The sequence below is a fragment of the Syngnathus typhle genome, linkage group LG9, assembly GCF_033458585.1.
Source record: "Syngnathus typhle isolate RoL2023-S1 ecotype Sweden linkage group LG9, RoL_Styp_1.0, whole genome shotgun sequence".
Lineage (NCBI taxonomy): Eukaryota > Metazoa > Chordata > Actinopteri > Syngnathiformes > Syngnathidae > Syngnathus > Syngnathus typhle.
The window spans coordinates 8,022,603-8,038,190 of NC_083746.1; the positions used below are offsets into that span (position 1 = coordinate 8,022,603).

Consider the following 15,588-nt stretch of genomic DNA (forward strand, 5'->3'; position numbering starts at 1 on the left):
ATAGTGTCAAGAAAAGCCTACTAGAACATCTGAGTCAAGTCTTGTTTACTTCACCTTGAAGAGACCCCCACCCTAAATTGAGTTTTACATGTTACAGATTTGAAATGACTCATCTGGGTCTCATTTTGAAAAGGCTATGTGAACTTTTTACAGCCACTGTAGATATGAAATAAGAAGCTGTGGCTATGAAATCAAGAAGTGAAGTTCGTTCCTGTTTACCTCACTTTTGCAGTGTAAATCTGAAGCGACATGGCCATGCTTTGACAGACGAGCTTTAATTGTTCACAATCAACCTTATAGACAGGTCCAAAGCACCAGTAAAACCAAGATTCCAGTCAGGAAAAAAAAAAACATTTATACGACACACAAAAAGCTTCATTTAAAATATAAAGAAGAACATTGTCTTGGTGTTTTAGCATATATACCCGCCGGTATAGATTGTGTCAAATCAGTCAAGTTTGGAAGTACACACCAGTTGTGGAACATTTGAATCATCCAGAGGAAAACTACAAAATACTTCTGCTCACAATTGATTTTCCCTTTTATTTTAAAGATTTTTTTAATATACAACATTGTATTTACACGGTTTAGCATTATTTACACAAAATTAACAAGTGGCACTGTGTAGTTAGAAGTTCTTTTCTTTTTCCTCCCTACTGATCTTTTTTCTTTTAAACAAAAGAAAATAAATTCTAAACATAAGGAGGATTTTTTTTGTCTTCAGTAGCACTACCTGCCACTCAGCATTGTACAAAGTGCCATCCTTTTCCTAGCCATCTACAACAGGTTTCAACCTTACAAAAAAATAGAGCTAAAGTAGGCCCGTCCCATTTTAGAACCGCTCTAAAAACAACTTCAGTCTGTACCCAGAAGAAACCAATTGTGGGTCATTAACAAAACATTTCAATTATACAGCTACTTGTTCTTTCGGGGCAAGTGTTTTATTTTCTTGGTAAAATGTCATAAAAACTTTTATTCTTATTTGTCTTGCCAATGCTGCTCTCACAGGGGCCAGTGTCTTAAAAATTGTTGGTTTTAAACTATATAAAATGAAAAATTTTCCCACTTGGCTCCTGAATGCAAAGCTAGCTGGAAGGAAGCAATAACTGTAGTGTTGTTGTTTTTGAAAAGAAGCTCAAGGATGTACTGTCGAAATACAAACGTACGGTTTAACGGTTCCAACACAACACGTGGCGGGAACAATACAGAGGCATGAGGAGGATGGACATTAGATGCGCTGTGGGAGCCACATGAGTTTTGGAGAAGAACTTCATTTCTTGACAGGGGACATTCTAACTCTGCATAAAAGGGCGGGGTAAGCACGGTTTGAACGGAAGGCCTGTTTTCTCAGGACCGACCACAAAAAAAAAAAAAAAATCATGTCAAAGAGGGAAAAGCTTTTATGGCACCATGATGTTTCATTCCAGTTAAGAGACAAGCAGGCTTAGAACAGACAGCTCCAAATATTCAAAAGCGAACACAAGGAGGAGTTATACAGTTGCATTAAAATAAATTAGAATGTTAGTTGGATAGAGTCGAAAGCAGTACTTGTGGCGTAATGGTGTGAAGGAACTACGTTGAAGTGAGTTCCTTTAGACAAAAGTGGTGCTTTGGCAACATCTTGGTGCCAAGGAACTAGATGAAGTGAGTTTCATTTAGACAAAAGTAGTGCTTTGTCACAATCTTGGGACCTAAAGGCAATTGTATATCTTTAGAGAAGGGGAGGGGCTTGGTCCCGCTATGCCTTTACAACTGTCAAAAAAAGCATTAAATATTTCTCAGTGATGTAATCAATATGTTCGATTTATGGGATAGAACTAGTTAAGTAAATTCAATTTTCCAAACATTCAAATTTATTGAGATGCAACTGTATAGAAGGACTGAAGATGGTATTTTCCAAACAAAACTTATCCAAGCAATGAAAAATTACACACCGTACAGCTAATGACAATGGTAAATCATATTTATAGAAAAAACTCAATTTAAAACATGGCGTGTTAAATAAATTAAAAATCCATGTTGGAATTGATCACTCAAACTGCCATTCACTCAGCTTCAAAAGCAAGTACCTTGAAATGATGCTGTATAACTAGATATACTAAAAAATATACTTTTTAAAAAGTGCTGCATGTTACAAATGAGAAAAATTCAAGGGAGTGGATGTGATTTTTTTTCGGTTTTTTTGTCAGGTTTGATTTCTGTACGGCCTGGCAAACTAGTCTCGCTCTACCTACCTCGATATGCTAAAAATGATTGACATGTGGAAATGTCTATAATTACAGGACACATGAACATGTCTGAAAGACCCATGTTTAAAATTGGCCATCTTGGTTGACAGCAGCCATTTTGGGCATATTTCATTATTCCTATTAGGGAATTTGCCCAAATTAACCCTAATTGGAAGGACGGCGAGAAAAACATTTTCCATCCCATCCATTTAGGGTGGCACATGTTGTCAATGTCTGATCATTTCCATGGTGAAATAAGAAATAATGTACTTGTACCTTGATTTCAAATGATTCATGCACACAAAATCTGGAAATAAAATGATTCACGTCCTGAATATTGTAAACCTGTTTTGCGCTTCACGATGTCTGGGAAAAAAAGACAAAGGTAAAGCAATGAACGAATGTCACCACCTCCCAGTGTCCATCAGTCAGTCTGAAATGAGAAAGCTGAGAAAGACCAAAACAATAAATTAAATCATCCCCCGCCCCCCCACAAAGCAAAAGAATTAAGGAAGCAGTTAAGAAGGACAAGACCACTGCACTACTTAAAAGTGGAGCAGGAAAAGCATGATGTTCTAGACTGGTACAAACATACAACTCAGTTTGTTCAGTGGACAAGGATTGACACAAAATAAAACACAATAAATATTCTTTCGGGAGGGACAAAAGATAAAAGCTTTTATCTCTGTATCAGCTTGAAAATAAAACAATAAAAGGCAGGTCTGTCTGGCAGCCTTACTCACAAAAGAGACAGGGTGATGGGAAGCTTTCCGTCCACGGGACAGCCCATCCCCTCGTACTTATGGCACAAAAGCAACTCCGCATCTTTGCGTGTACCCTGAACACACAACAGCCTCTAATCAACATGGCGAGATTGCTTATTTAATCGGAACCTGTCCATGAGTTTTCTGTTTGTTGTCTATTTGTTCTTTCCATTTTTGTAATTGTAAAGTGCAACAGTGCGTTTGTTCTCTCCTCTTCTGCTTGCCCTGAATAAGTGTCACGGATCGTCGGGATCGGGTTCGGGTTCAGGGTTGACGCTGGTCTCACTGGTGGCGCTGGTGGCGCTGGTGGCGCTGGCGACGCTGGGCTCCTCCACTTCATCCTCCGTCACCTCGCCCACGTCCAGCACCTCTACCTCTTCGTCGTCGTCCTCCTCCTCATCCAGACCTCCTTCCAGCAGCTCCGCCGCAGCGTCCAACCCTAGCCCCGCCTTGTCTGCTCTTTCCTCTGTGTTCTCCTCCTCCTCTTCTCTAAGCTGGTAGACGGCGGGTGTTAGAGGTCGGACCAGGCCCTCTTCGTAGACCTTCAGGATGGCCTCGCACACAAAGCGGTATTGACTCTGGTGGAGACGAAGGCAGATGAGTTTCAAGTCAGTGGGAGGGAGACACGAGACTGAAAAAGGCGTGGCTCCACTTACAGGCGTCTGGATCATCATGGCTCTCTGGTCTCTCATGGTCCGGACGATTTCCAGAGGGTACACCGGCTGGCCGCACTCCATGAGACACAACGCTGTTTCCATGGTGATCAGAACACCTGTCCGACCAATTCCGGCACTGGGGAAAATGGCGGATGGGTTTATGTTAAAAGTGATATAAGTCTGCCATTTTTTCATAAGCCTCGTACCTGCAGTGTACCACCACCGGCTGGTCTTGCCCGGTCCTTTTGCTCCGAACTAAAGCAACAAAGTCCAAGAAATCAGTGGAGTCGTCGGGGACGCCATGGTCGGGCCAAGCCAGGTACTGGATCTGGGTCAGCTCTCTCTGCTGCTCACTCTGCAAAGGTAAACGCATACAGCCACACGACTATCAATGCTACTTGCTGAAAAATGTATTTTATTCGCCTTTCCGTGTAGAAGTATTGTACCGCCTCAACACGGCCCTCAATGGCAACCATTTGACACCAATGCTGCTTTCTCGACGAGTTCATTTTGCAAGGCCATGCCACATGGGAAACGGTCAGCGAGGTCAACTCGTACACAAACAAAGAATTACACATCTAAACATAACAAACAACATAGCCTAAAAAAAAAAAGAACTCTGTTATTATTGTTTCATCTCCTCCAGTCAAGACAATGTCTATACTGTAGTCTTTAATTTAAAAGAATGCAAAATAACCACCATGACTGTAAACAGCAAACTAAAGCAAACTTGTTGTCTCCTTTTCTGCTTTTCATCTTGCGACTTCACTCTTTTGTGGTTTTGTCCTTTTACAAGAATCTGACTGACTAGGGCTGGTTGGGTTGTCATGGTAACCAGATCTCAATACGTGGTCCACATGCGGGAGCAGCGGGAGCCAGAAAAAGAACAGCCCACACCGCTCACTATGGCAACACACCTCCTCTGGATCCTCGGCTGCTCATTCTTTCCGACCGCTCTCGCGCCATATTTCCTCCCTGATCTATCCTGCTGTTTGTTTGGCCATCCTTTCCTTTTGTTATTCCATCGGGTTGTATTGGGTGCTTAAATATTTATGCCACAGCCATTCCGATAAACCATGAACGGAGCTGAAAGTAGTAAGTATCTTTCTGTTTCCAACCTTTTGGGCAATATGAAGAGAATGTTGATAACCGTGCTAATTTTGGTCACTGATACGAAACAAACAACAGGTCTCCTCTCAATCGCCTGTCTTACCTGTAAGTGCATGAGTGTCATTTCCCGGACCAGAAAGGCCGAATTGCCTTCCTCATTGTGGCATGTAACAGTGAAGTCTCCGTAGGGAGAGCTGCTATCTGGATTGGGCCAGTATTGATGGCACTTCACCTATAAAAACAAGTTAGAGTTTGAGACATGCCTACTAAAAAAAATAATCAACAACTGTAATTCTCACAATATCAAGAAAGGGAAGAAATCAAATTAACGACTGGTCATTTTCAGATAATATCCTTCACATACCCGTCCCCTCTCGACCTGCGTTGTGAGCATGACCACCATGGAGGAACCCTGCTCCCAAGTCATTTGCCAGAAGTCTGCGCAGGTGTTGGGCAAAGGACCCTGGCAAGCTATGTAGCGGTTTATGAGACTGGAGGCGGGAATCTCCATCTGCACACACAGGGATTAAAATACATATATAAACAGCTTTTTTCTAAAAATTCAAAGAGACACTTTTTGGAGGCGAATCAAAACTCACATTGATGTAATTTGCATTGATGTAGTCATCTGTGCTTTTCAGAATGACCCGCGTGGCATCATCTTCAGAAGGAGCAAAAGGACAAAACAAGGAAAGGAACAGAGAAAGGCTAAGTGAATAATGACAGCACGTGTCACACATAATAAATATAGAATTTATTCTTCAATTGGAAATGTTATGCAGCAAATCACATACAGGGAGAGATGTCTCTGTAGCGATTTTTGGAAATGTTCTGAGGTAATTTGGCACACAGCATGGTCATCCCCGGCCTCTTCCTGTACAGTTGCTATAAGAAACAGCAGCAAGTTGACGTTACTTGATTGATAATTCATATATATAAAGTAAATGTAGGATTTAAAAAAATAATAATAATACTGACGTCAAACTGGGCCAGTATGGCTCCACTGCTCAGACCATCCTTCAGGGCAACCATAGAGTCCCTCAAAGCATGCTGATCGAGCTGGCTGGGGTCCTGAGGGGACTTCTCTGGGATGTACTGAAAATCTGGTTCAGAGTCCACCTTCTCCTCCACCACATCATAAATGGCTGGATGGGAATATCAATAAATGTTTATCCAGTTGTGAACAGAGGTTTACATGCCCATCATGATATGTATCTGCTGCGATGTATGATGAATGTAAATCCCCCTTTGACCCACTTAGCAACAAGCACTCCAATGATTCATTAAACACTCTCTCAAGGTGGTGAAGGAACTCTTTGATGAATACATAGATCGAGGTTTGCAAGCGTATTAAACATACTACATACATTGAGGGACCAGATTAGTATGTGTTCATTGCCCATTAGCTTTTTTTAAGTCCGGTTCTGAATTAGCGAAGCATTTCATATTTTGAAATGAAGTCAAACAAATTACAGCTCACACCGGAGTCAATGATTTTGAGTCTGTTATCATACAAATTATGGAACAGATATATTGACCCCATCAATGCACATGCACGCACGCTTTCCGACAAACAGATGAAACTTATTTTTAGACTCTAACTTCCCACTAGCGAAGCCGTCTTTGGTGCTTCAAGCAGTGGATTTCCCTGCCGCGGGATCAACAACATCTTACCGTTTGGCCTGACCAGTAGGATGAGCTCTCCAGAGTGGCTCTCGCAGCTCGCCTTGATGAACATGACAACTTGGTCGTGGGTGTGGTCCGAGATGTCCCGCCCATTAATTAGGACGACCTGGTCACCTTCATTCAGGCGGGGCACACACAGGTCGGCCTGAAGCGAGAAGTGAGATCCAAAGAGTCAAATGGCACATTTGGGAATATACATTTTGAGTTGAACATGTAACAGGAGAGTCTTGTAAGTATAACAACATAATCGTAGACGTTCACTTACTGATGTTCCAGGAGCAACTCTGGACACTATGATTGGCATTTTTTGGTCAGCTCCACCCTGGAGGCACACACAGACAAACAGTTAACTTCTGAAAACCAACAGCGTAGGACAGGAAATGTTTGTTTGTACCTTAACGTTGAAGCCAAAACGTCCATGTTCATCTGGTCTCATCTTAATCAAGACCAGATTATCATGAGGGACGACTCCATTTAGCTGAAAGAACAAGTCAAAAACCCATTCAACCTAATTTATCTTGTGTTTTCTGACACATGAGTGTAATTATAGAGCGTTGAGAAAAGGAACATTTTGTCTCTGCTACCCTGACCATCTCCAATCAGATATCATTCAAGATTAATGGGGCTTAATGCTTGGACTGTGGAGTCAATGTCACAATAAAGTGCCTTTGAGATATCCCCATTTCACTAAAAAAAAAAAAAAAAAAAAAAATTCCATTGAACTTCATGTTTAGTAGATATTATGAAATGCATACTGGTCAATCTCCCATTTTACTACATTTTTGAGCACATGGTGGAACTTCACTTCGCAACAGTTAGCAGGCTGACTGTGCACTCTTTAGCGAATAATATAAAACATAATATCACATTTCTAAAGATTTTCATACTTATTGATCTTTCACCATGACAGAGTGGACGTTTTTATCTTGACAACACGCAACTGACCGTGGTCTTGTCAGTGTTGGCAGGAACATCGTACATCTCGTTGAGGTGGTTGTCCAAGAGGCTCTGCTGCGAGTGGGCCTGGATAATCTGGCTCAGGGTTTTCCTGCTCAGCTGCTTGGGCGGCAGGGCCGGAGGCTGGCCATCCACCCCGTCAGGAGAACTGGGCATTGCGGGGACAAAAAGGAGAGGACAACTTTTTGATGTGTATACAGTATATTAAAATTCTGCCACTACTGTACAGCAAACATTAATTCAAAAACAAATACAAAAGGTAAGACAAGAAAAGATGAAGTGAGAGGAAAAAGGTCCCAAGAGTCAAAGAGACCTGATTTGTCACAATGAATTCATTTCAATGAAATGTCCTTTCAAGAGGAAGGAAAACACCCCGAAGAAGAATCACTGTGACAGTGACAGATGTGAAAGGTTCATCAGGTATAATGCTTGCAACAGTAACATGGCGAGGGTAACAAGCCAGGCGTCACACGCTGTGTCACTGTGTGTGTGTGTTGGGAGGGCATGATCCTCCTTGGGGATGGGCACAGCCGTCAAACATTATTGCCTTTGTTTTGACTGCTTACTGGTGCCACTTTGTGTCTTTAACGCGAGCACGCACACAAATACACAAACAGATACACTTGAGGCTTCAAACAAGGTCAGCAGGGCAGCTGTGCACAGCAGGCCTGAGAGAACATGGCACATTCTTTTCGTTCAGTTTGCATTGGATGGATGACCGATCAAATTAGATTCAAAGCTTCCAGGTTAGCCAAGTATAAGAGTTGCAGAGACCTATTAAGACCTTATCTACATGAAAAAGCTGCCTTTTACTCTTTTGGCCAAGAATGAAAGGCCAAGTTAAGCGTGCCTTATTCCATAGGGACATTTTTTAAAAAATGGTGGCAATTAAAGACGACTTGTTTTCGACGTGTTAAAAGGGCCGACGTGTCTCAGCCAAGAATGAAAAATAGCTATTGAAAATATGTGCTGTCAGACAATGAGAAGCCAGGTGATTATGTCATCGTTTTGGCTCGGGAACAAACGAATGAGACAACAATTTGGCAGCTATGTGCGCGCGTGCGTGTGTGTATGCACGCGTTACTTTGAAGGCAGCAGAACGGTAAATATTTGCTGCTTTGTGCAGAGAGGAGTAGAAAAAAAAGCCGTCTTCAGATGATTAACAAAAAATGCCAACTAGGAGCTGTCAGAAAGTGCTTTACATATGGCAAGGGGGCAACCACAAAGACAGTAAACTGTAAAACAGTCAAATAAACCACAAATTAATATACAGTAGTAGAACAGTAAAGTTAGCCGAAAGCCAAAAATTAAAAATGTGTTTTCAGTAAGTCGAGGTTGACTTCAGAAAGGGTACATTGATCACTGTCAATAATGTTGAAACAGAATTGCAAACTTATTAAATAATTTAAGGGATGGTTGCTAGTGTTCAAACACAATAAAACAAAAATACTCGCTGACGATTTCCTATACCGCCTGTTATTCAACCCGCTCCACCCTCCTCACTCGCTCTCAGCACATTTTACAAGTGTTTTTGCAAAGGGTTAGTCTTTCCAAAGGGCTCGGCTAAGTGTCACAAGGAGAGGGTGTGAACTGTTGGGAGAGGCCACAGACATAGGCAGACATTAGAAAAAAAAAAAAAAGTCAACTCAGCAGTGAAGCCAGACAGAGCGGCACTAACAAAAGATGAGTAGAATTTAACCACCAAATTACAGAGGGCACTATTTTTGTATGGGAGACAGAGCTAAAATCTGTCGAATCAACGCTAAATCCAAACTTAGGAAACATGCATCAAAAAGGGGAGGCGCTTAACATCTGCAGACAGGTAGGACGACACTTACGGGGTGGAGTCCAAACTGATGCTGTTAGCCTGCGTGGAGGAAGCCGACTTGTGATTGGAAGAAAAGACAGGCAAGCTCGGCGACGTGTGTATCACATGATCGACCAGGTGGCCGACAGACGACGGGCGTAGCCGCGTGCCCTCTTGTGTGAACAGCGAATTCCTAAGAAACACACAAACGCAGAATTTAAGACTAACTGTGAGGTGTGCAAAAATAAAAATAAAAAAAAGGAACCACAACATTTCAAGCTTTGATCATAACACAAGCATATTCATTTGAATCAGATCAACAACATATCCTATATAAAGGCCAAAATGTGGACGCACTGATTGGGTGTCCCAGGTGGCGAGCGCGTCGGCAGGCTCTGGGTCTCCAGTCGTTCATCTGATAGGCTGTTCCTGCTCACCGTCTCCCAGTCAGTTCCCCCCAACAACTTCCTGGCCAGAGGCTTGCTAGGCGATCTGCACAGAGCAAGCAATTTCTTGAGGTGCAAATAGACTTCAACTCAAGACAAAAATAAAACAGCTGCTGTGTGGAGTTTGATTTGGCCCAACTAGGACAGACAGACAGGGTAAGTACCTGGCAAACACTCTGTCCTTGATGCCCTTCTCCTTGCCGTACTGTACAGATTGTACCTCCGTCCTCCCGCTATGTGGAACAATAACAAACAATGTCATAAAACTGAAAGGATTTGATAGCCTTGAAGTCGATTATCAAATTACGCTACTGCAACGCAGTAGCATTGGTCTTCATTAAAATGTACAGTATTTGCCATTTAAACTGAACTGTTTGAGATAAAATACCAACTAAACCACAATTGCACGTCGAAAATGCCTTTTTGGGTTAACCATGAATAATTTAGCTGGGACATTTTGGAAGAAGGGAGCATGCAAGGTGCCCACACAAGCCATCTAGTGTTTTAGCCTATAAACCCAAAGTGAAACAACTGTGTGTCTCAAATAATGCATGTTCTCCTCCATTGAATTCAACATGCTTTGGATTGTTTGTGTGTTGAATGCCTCCTGCTTCTTCATACCAGTATCGAAACTTTGAGCCTAGCGTGAAGTAATGGGAGAAAAAGTTTTTCTGTAGCGGGACGGGTCGTTCCAGTCGGAAGAAGGTGTGGTGCTCCACACAGGCCTTCCAAAGGTTCTTACAGGCCCGGTAGTTCACCATGTTGAATCCAAGCAGTGTCTCTCGGGTCTCGGTCTGAGTGGAAGGAAAAGATGCTGCAAGATTAACACCAAGAAGTGCGCGTAAAAAGAAACAAGTGCAAAAAAAAAAAAAGTGTCATGTTTTTAGGAGGTGAAGAATGCAGAGAAATATAAACCAACAGTTGGAACAGTCAGAACGCTAATACTATAAAAAAGAACAATTTCTGGATATGTTATTACTTTGGCTCAATCTTAAAGCCCGGGAGGGACTGTAAAATGCAGCTGGAAGTTATATTTGAAATGTGGCAGACAAATCTAACGATATAAATACATATAATATACATAAAGTCTGAAACTTTAGTCAGAAACATAAACCAAGTAGAATCTGTAATTGTTTGGCAATCAACTCCCAGTTGACTGTAACGCTCCTGACGAGAATGCAATACCGCTCCCTACCAGCAGGTGGCCACAACCTGCATTCAACATTCAAAACAGTAATGAAACAAATTTTGATTGTTGTGTTTATAAATACTTACCGCCTCTCTTCTCAACTGGATGAAGAACTGCTTGCACTTGAAGGATATTTTCACAATTTTCAACCTGGAGGAAAGAAATGACGGTTAGTGTCCATGTTAATAACTATAAAAAGAGAATGCTTTTTTTAAGGCTGCTCATACTAAAATACAAAATCTCTAGGCAGGATTATGGAGAAGAAAAACGAGCATGGGCTAAGGAAGAAGCATTTAGGTAGTGTGGCAGACTTGGATCAGTGCAACACAGCATGCCACATCAAGTTTCACAGTGTTTAAAATAAATCAGTCACGAGTTGATTGTTTGCTAAAAGCAAAACGCAGAGAGGACGGCTGGTGGTAATAAACAGCCAAATGTTCTGACTTAGACCCCACTGGGCATAATGGTGGGCACAGATCCTGCAGTGAGTAAAAACTTCCACTGTAAGCCACAATGGTTGAATGAGCTTATGTCCGACTGTGACTCAATCAGACTGAAGTGAATCGACATCAGTTTGTTCCAGTTCCACATTGAAGACATGTGAGAGACAAAAGACAGCAGGTGGGGCGTGGAACACATGGTAGTCTTTTACCATACTAACAACTGAACATCATTTTGTGGTGTGTGTGTATATACATGTTACAGACATTTGTGTCATCTGGATGCTACAGGTCCAATAAGACGGATCTACAGAACCGCAGCACAAGTTTGCCCAGTCACTGTCACCTGGATCTCGCATCTGGTCTTTCTACTGAAAAGAATCGTGTTGTTATGTTCGATGAGCACACACTGTAAGAGGTGCGCTGATGAGCAGCAGAGTAACATAATTCCTTCCTAGAGCTCGACTGCTACTGTGACTCATCATCCCCTGCTAAATATATTTCACATGCGCACACACAAGATGAGGTTGTCCATGAGTCATGCCCATCTAAGTGTGCCTTATTTGTTTGTCTTTTCATTGCCAAGACAAACGGTAAAAACCTGAAAGATTTCTACCAACAAAAAAAAAACCACAGACTCAATCCCTTTTTGGATCCACTTCAGAACAAGGAAGATGTTTTAGTATTTTTGAGAAATATGGTACAACGCATGAAGTAAAATGAGCAAATCAGCCACATAATTCGAACAAAACAAAAAAAGGGGTGCAGTTAGGTTTAAATGGTAATAGCCACCTCAGCAACTCAGGGAAAGGTTATTAAAATACCCCACAGTACATTTCCAAGCAACAAGGATTCCTGGAGGCAGTTCAGGTGGAGTTGTATCAACAATATCTTCCGTTTGATTCCCCAAATTAGCGGATCTCTGTCTGGGTGGAAAATGACTAAGAGTTGTTTTTTTCTTTGTTAAAACCAAACTCGAAACTGCACAGACCAAAGAGTGAATGTCAGGACAAGCTGCCAGGAATGGGTCCCCAGAAATATAAGGAGTGCCCAGTATGAAAAAAAATATCAAAGGAATTAGATTTTTTTTTTTTTTAAACAAAGCACTGTTCCTTAGCCACGCGCTTCTCAAGTTGGCAGGTTCTCTGCTCTTGGCCACACAGTATCACTGAGTAAAGCCACTAGCCACCATTGCAAGTGAATCTTGGCTTGGTTTGCAAACAACTTTTCATATCGAGTCATGCCACATCTGATTTCTTTCAGATGTGATGTCAGTTTCTAATTCTCTTTCAGGAAAGAATGTGGGCAGCTATCACACTTAATTAGGGCTATCAAACTTAATTAGGTTACAAAATAAACGTCAAATCTCTATCCAAGGTCACACATCTGTACTTCGGTCTGGTATTCATAAAGTCAGAACAGTAAGTAGCACCAGCGTCAATTTGACTTGGACCATTATTTGTGGATAGAAATATATGGCTACGGTCAATCGAGTTTAGTGGCTCAATTATTCCCCACGCTCAGCCCAGATGCCAGTTGAACTCGTGATCAGACATCAAAAGTAAGAACATCGCTGCAGCGTTAAGTAAATCTCCCAACTGTGGGTGTATGTGTGTGTGTTTGTGTCACTCACCATGGGAAATTGTTGATCCGTACCCTGTTCTTATAAATGACAATGCCGGCAGACATCACCCCAATGAGTATCTCCGTGTGACTCTGATCCTAAAAAAAGAGCAAACAGAGAATGTGTGTTGAGACGGAAGTGCCAAATGCACAAAAAGACAAATATGGAGAAATGTTCCAGATGGGTGAAAATTAATTTTGATGACAGGCTTCCTCACTGTTTCAAAGCAACTATGTGGCGGTGGGTTTAAACAGAGCCGCCTCTGTGTGGATACACCTGACTAAAAACAAGAGCAGATGCTCGAGAGAAAACACAGCGGGACGGCAACTTTGCGTGGGTTCAGGTTTAGTGACCCCGAGAGCTATTCTAACGAATAAATGGAGGCTTTTTATCTTACCATTAGACAACCAATCCACAACTTAAAGGCTGTGTCATGACACTCCATTTGATCCGATCCAGTATTTCATCCTTGGAGTCAACCACTGTAAGGTGTGTAACTACAGTATACAACTAAGAAATGAATGATGTTGACTCACCACATGGTTGACTCTCGAATAAAAACATTCAGGGTAGCAAATGATTGAACACAATCTGCATTGTGTGAATATCCCACAACACCACCAACCGGTGATGTGTTGAGACACTCGACTACTCATCTGATATAAGTAATGTTACGATCAATAGACCGGGACCTAATTATCAGTGTTTATGCAGGTAAAGTTATCAAACATGAGGTGCAGGCACACTGTACCATGACTGTCTAACAGGCCATATGCCGCTTGTTTAGGAGATAGGGGAAACCTAGATAAACAGAAAAACAAGCACACACGCAGGCATTAGCAGATCAAACTTTACTTACTCTTGCATAGTGCAGCTCTACCCCGTAGAGCTCTAGCGTGCGTGCTGTGTTCAGATAATTAAACTCCGACTGGGCAGGAGATAGACCACTGGGAGAGAGAAAAGGGGGGGGGGGCAAAGAGTTGAGTAAAAATGCAGGCAAGGATCAGTGATGGTGGAGCAAGTGGGGAGGCATGGTGACATTGTGGGGAGGATAAGTCAGTGTGTGTGTGCTGTGTGTGTTAACGAACAAGACATATGGTGAAGGAGAGGAAGAGCCAGAGGAAAGCAAAACAAAAAAAGTAGGCGCTGCGAGAGTGTAATGGCTGGGCGAATGCCACATAAAGCAGTTGTAAAACATGAGCGTGGGAACAGACAAATAGTCTTGTAGATTGAATAACTACGATACTGTGATGTGAAACAGGAGAAGTAATTGGGACAACCTATCTTCAAATTTCCGTACCTGTGCTGCTGGTGATGTTTGGCCACCTCTTTATGGAATTCTTCAGGCGGGTTGGGGATGAAGCAAAACTCAGACAGATAGCCCACAGGATGCTCAGTCTCATTGTAGTCCCCCAATTCGGCTACAACACAGAGGGCGACGTAGAGCTAGCGTCAATTTACCAGCAGATATTTGGTATAGACAGCAAAATGTCATACGTTAGAAAAAGGGCCACGGGCCTAACTATCTGTCAGGTATCATTCATGTCTTCAAATTAACATTATCCAACACCAAAGTGATATTAACACCTTCAATTGGATGAAAATCGGAATAGAAAAATAATGCAAGTGTTAATTTTTCCAGGAAGAGAAGCATAAAGAGGGGAAATTATTCCCCCATCTCGCTCTTTCATAAGCATCAGAGGAAGGCGGCGTGGATCAAATTCCCAAAGCCATTAGCTCGATAGCTCGCACTCGAAGTTCAAAAGCATAAATTCGCTCAAGTAGTCCCTGGACTAACCTACACGTCTGCAGCCTAAGCGTATTGACAAATAAATCTATTCCAGCCTACCCGCTTATTGATGCGCACATAACTCCAGGGAGAAATCCATGTACAGTCGAAAGCTGAGGTCTTGGAACGGTGTTGGTTGCGGTTATTACTTTTACACGGTTCAGTTCAGCCAGCATCAACTCAGGCTTTCAATAATGAGCGGCAAAGCGTAAACAAGCTGTTAAGCTCTCCATTTCGGACCATGGATTTATATGCGCTGATGGTAATTTAGTGCCTGCTTCACCTTTGAACACCTTTGACATAAATCCTGACTAGTACATGCGGACTATTGTCAAAAATATCGCCAGAGATTCTTCATTTGGTGCACACCAGCTAATAAGTACAGCTAAACATAAACGACAAAATATTAAAACCATCTTTTACAAGAACGTAAACTGCTTCTATTATTGACGGTGCAACTTTGTAGACAAGCTACAGAAGATAACGCGGCTCATTTTGAATTAAAAACCAAAACAATTTTTTCCCGTTTTAACAGTATGCTGAGGATTTCCAATATTAGTTCACAAATTGTAAAAAGAGCTTTTGTGAATGAGGCTTTAATGCAGGATTTCGTTTGATCAGTACTGGCACATGGACCGAGCGGACTGAATTAGCGGCATACGCGGCTGCTTGCAGCCCTTTTCTTCCCAAAGCAAACATTTATCTGCATAATCTGGCTGGCACAGGGTGAAGTGAGAATTGAGCCGCAGAGTGTGTTTGGGTTGTTCCGTGTAAAAAGCGGTAGTGTCATGATGTCGGCGCACTAGGCCAAATCTCCTTTCTGACCTATATAGTGTGCGAGCCCACAAAACTGGAGCATGTGGAGAAAGGGGGGGGGGGGGGGTTGAGACAC

General features: G+C 42.2%; 1 protein-coding gene across 1 annotated transcript in view; it reads right to left on the reverse strand.

Moving 5' to 3' along the window:
• Positions 1-523: 523 nt before the first annotated feature.
• Positions 524-15,588, reverse strand: part of ptpn4a (protein tyrosine phosphatase non-receptor type 4a) — a 32,647-nt gene continuing 17,582 nt past the window's right edge. The window contains exons 8-27 of the mRNA XM_061286575.1: positions 14,208-14,328; positions 13,767-13,854; positions 12,917-13,005; positions 10,930-10,993; positions 10,276-10,448; positions 9,819-9,887; positions 9,566-9,700; positions 9,240-9,401; positions 7,390-7,549; positions 6,839-6,922; positions 6,710-6,766; positions 6,433-6,589; positions 5,737-5,903; positions 5,553-5,643; positions 5,358-5,419; positions 5,123-5,269; positions 4,862-4,990; positions 3,855-4,003; positions 3,649-3,784; positions 524-3,570 (exon numbers count right to left, since the gene is read on the reverse strand). Of these exons, the coding sequence (XP_061142559.1) occupies positions 3,229-3,570; positions 3,649-3,784; positions 3,855-4,003; positions 4,862-4,990; positions 5,123-5,269; positions 5,358-5,419; positions 5,553-5,643; positions 5,737-5,903; positions 6,433-6,589; positions 6,710-6,766; positions 6,839-6,922; positions 7,390-7,549; positions 9,240-9,401; positions 9,566-9,700; positions 9,819-9,887; positions 10,276-10,448; positions 10,930-10,993; positions 12,917-13,005; positions 13,767-13,854; positions 14,208-14,328 (2,582 nt within the window). The 3' untranslated portion in view covers positions 524-3,228. The remainder of the gene's footprint in view (positions 3,571-3,648; positions 3,785-3,854; positions 4,004-4,861; positions 4,991-5,122; positions 5,270-5,357; positions 5,420-5,552; positions 5,644-5,736; positions 5,904-6,432; positions 6,590-6,709; positions 6,767-6,838; positions 6,923-7,389; positions 7,550-9,239; positions 9,402-9,565; positions 9,701-9,818; positions 9,888-10,275; positions 10,449-10,929; positions 10,994-12,916; positions 13,006-13,766; positions 13,855-14,207; positions 14,329-15,588) is intronic.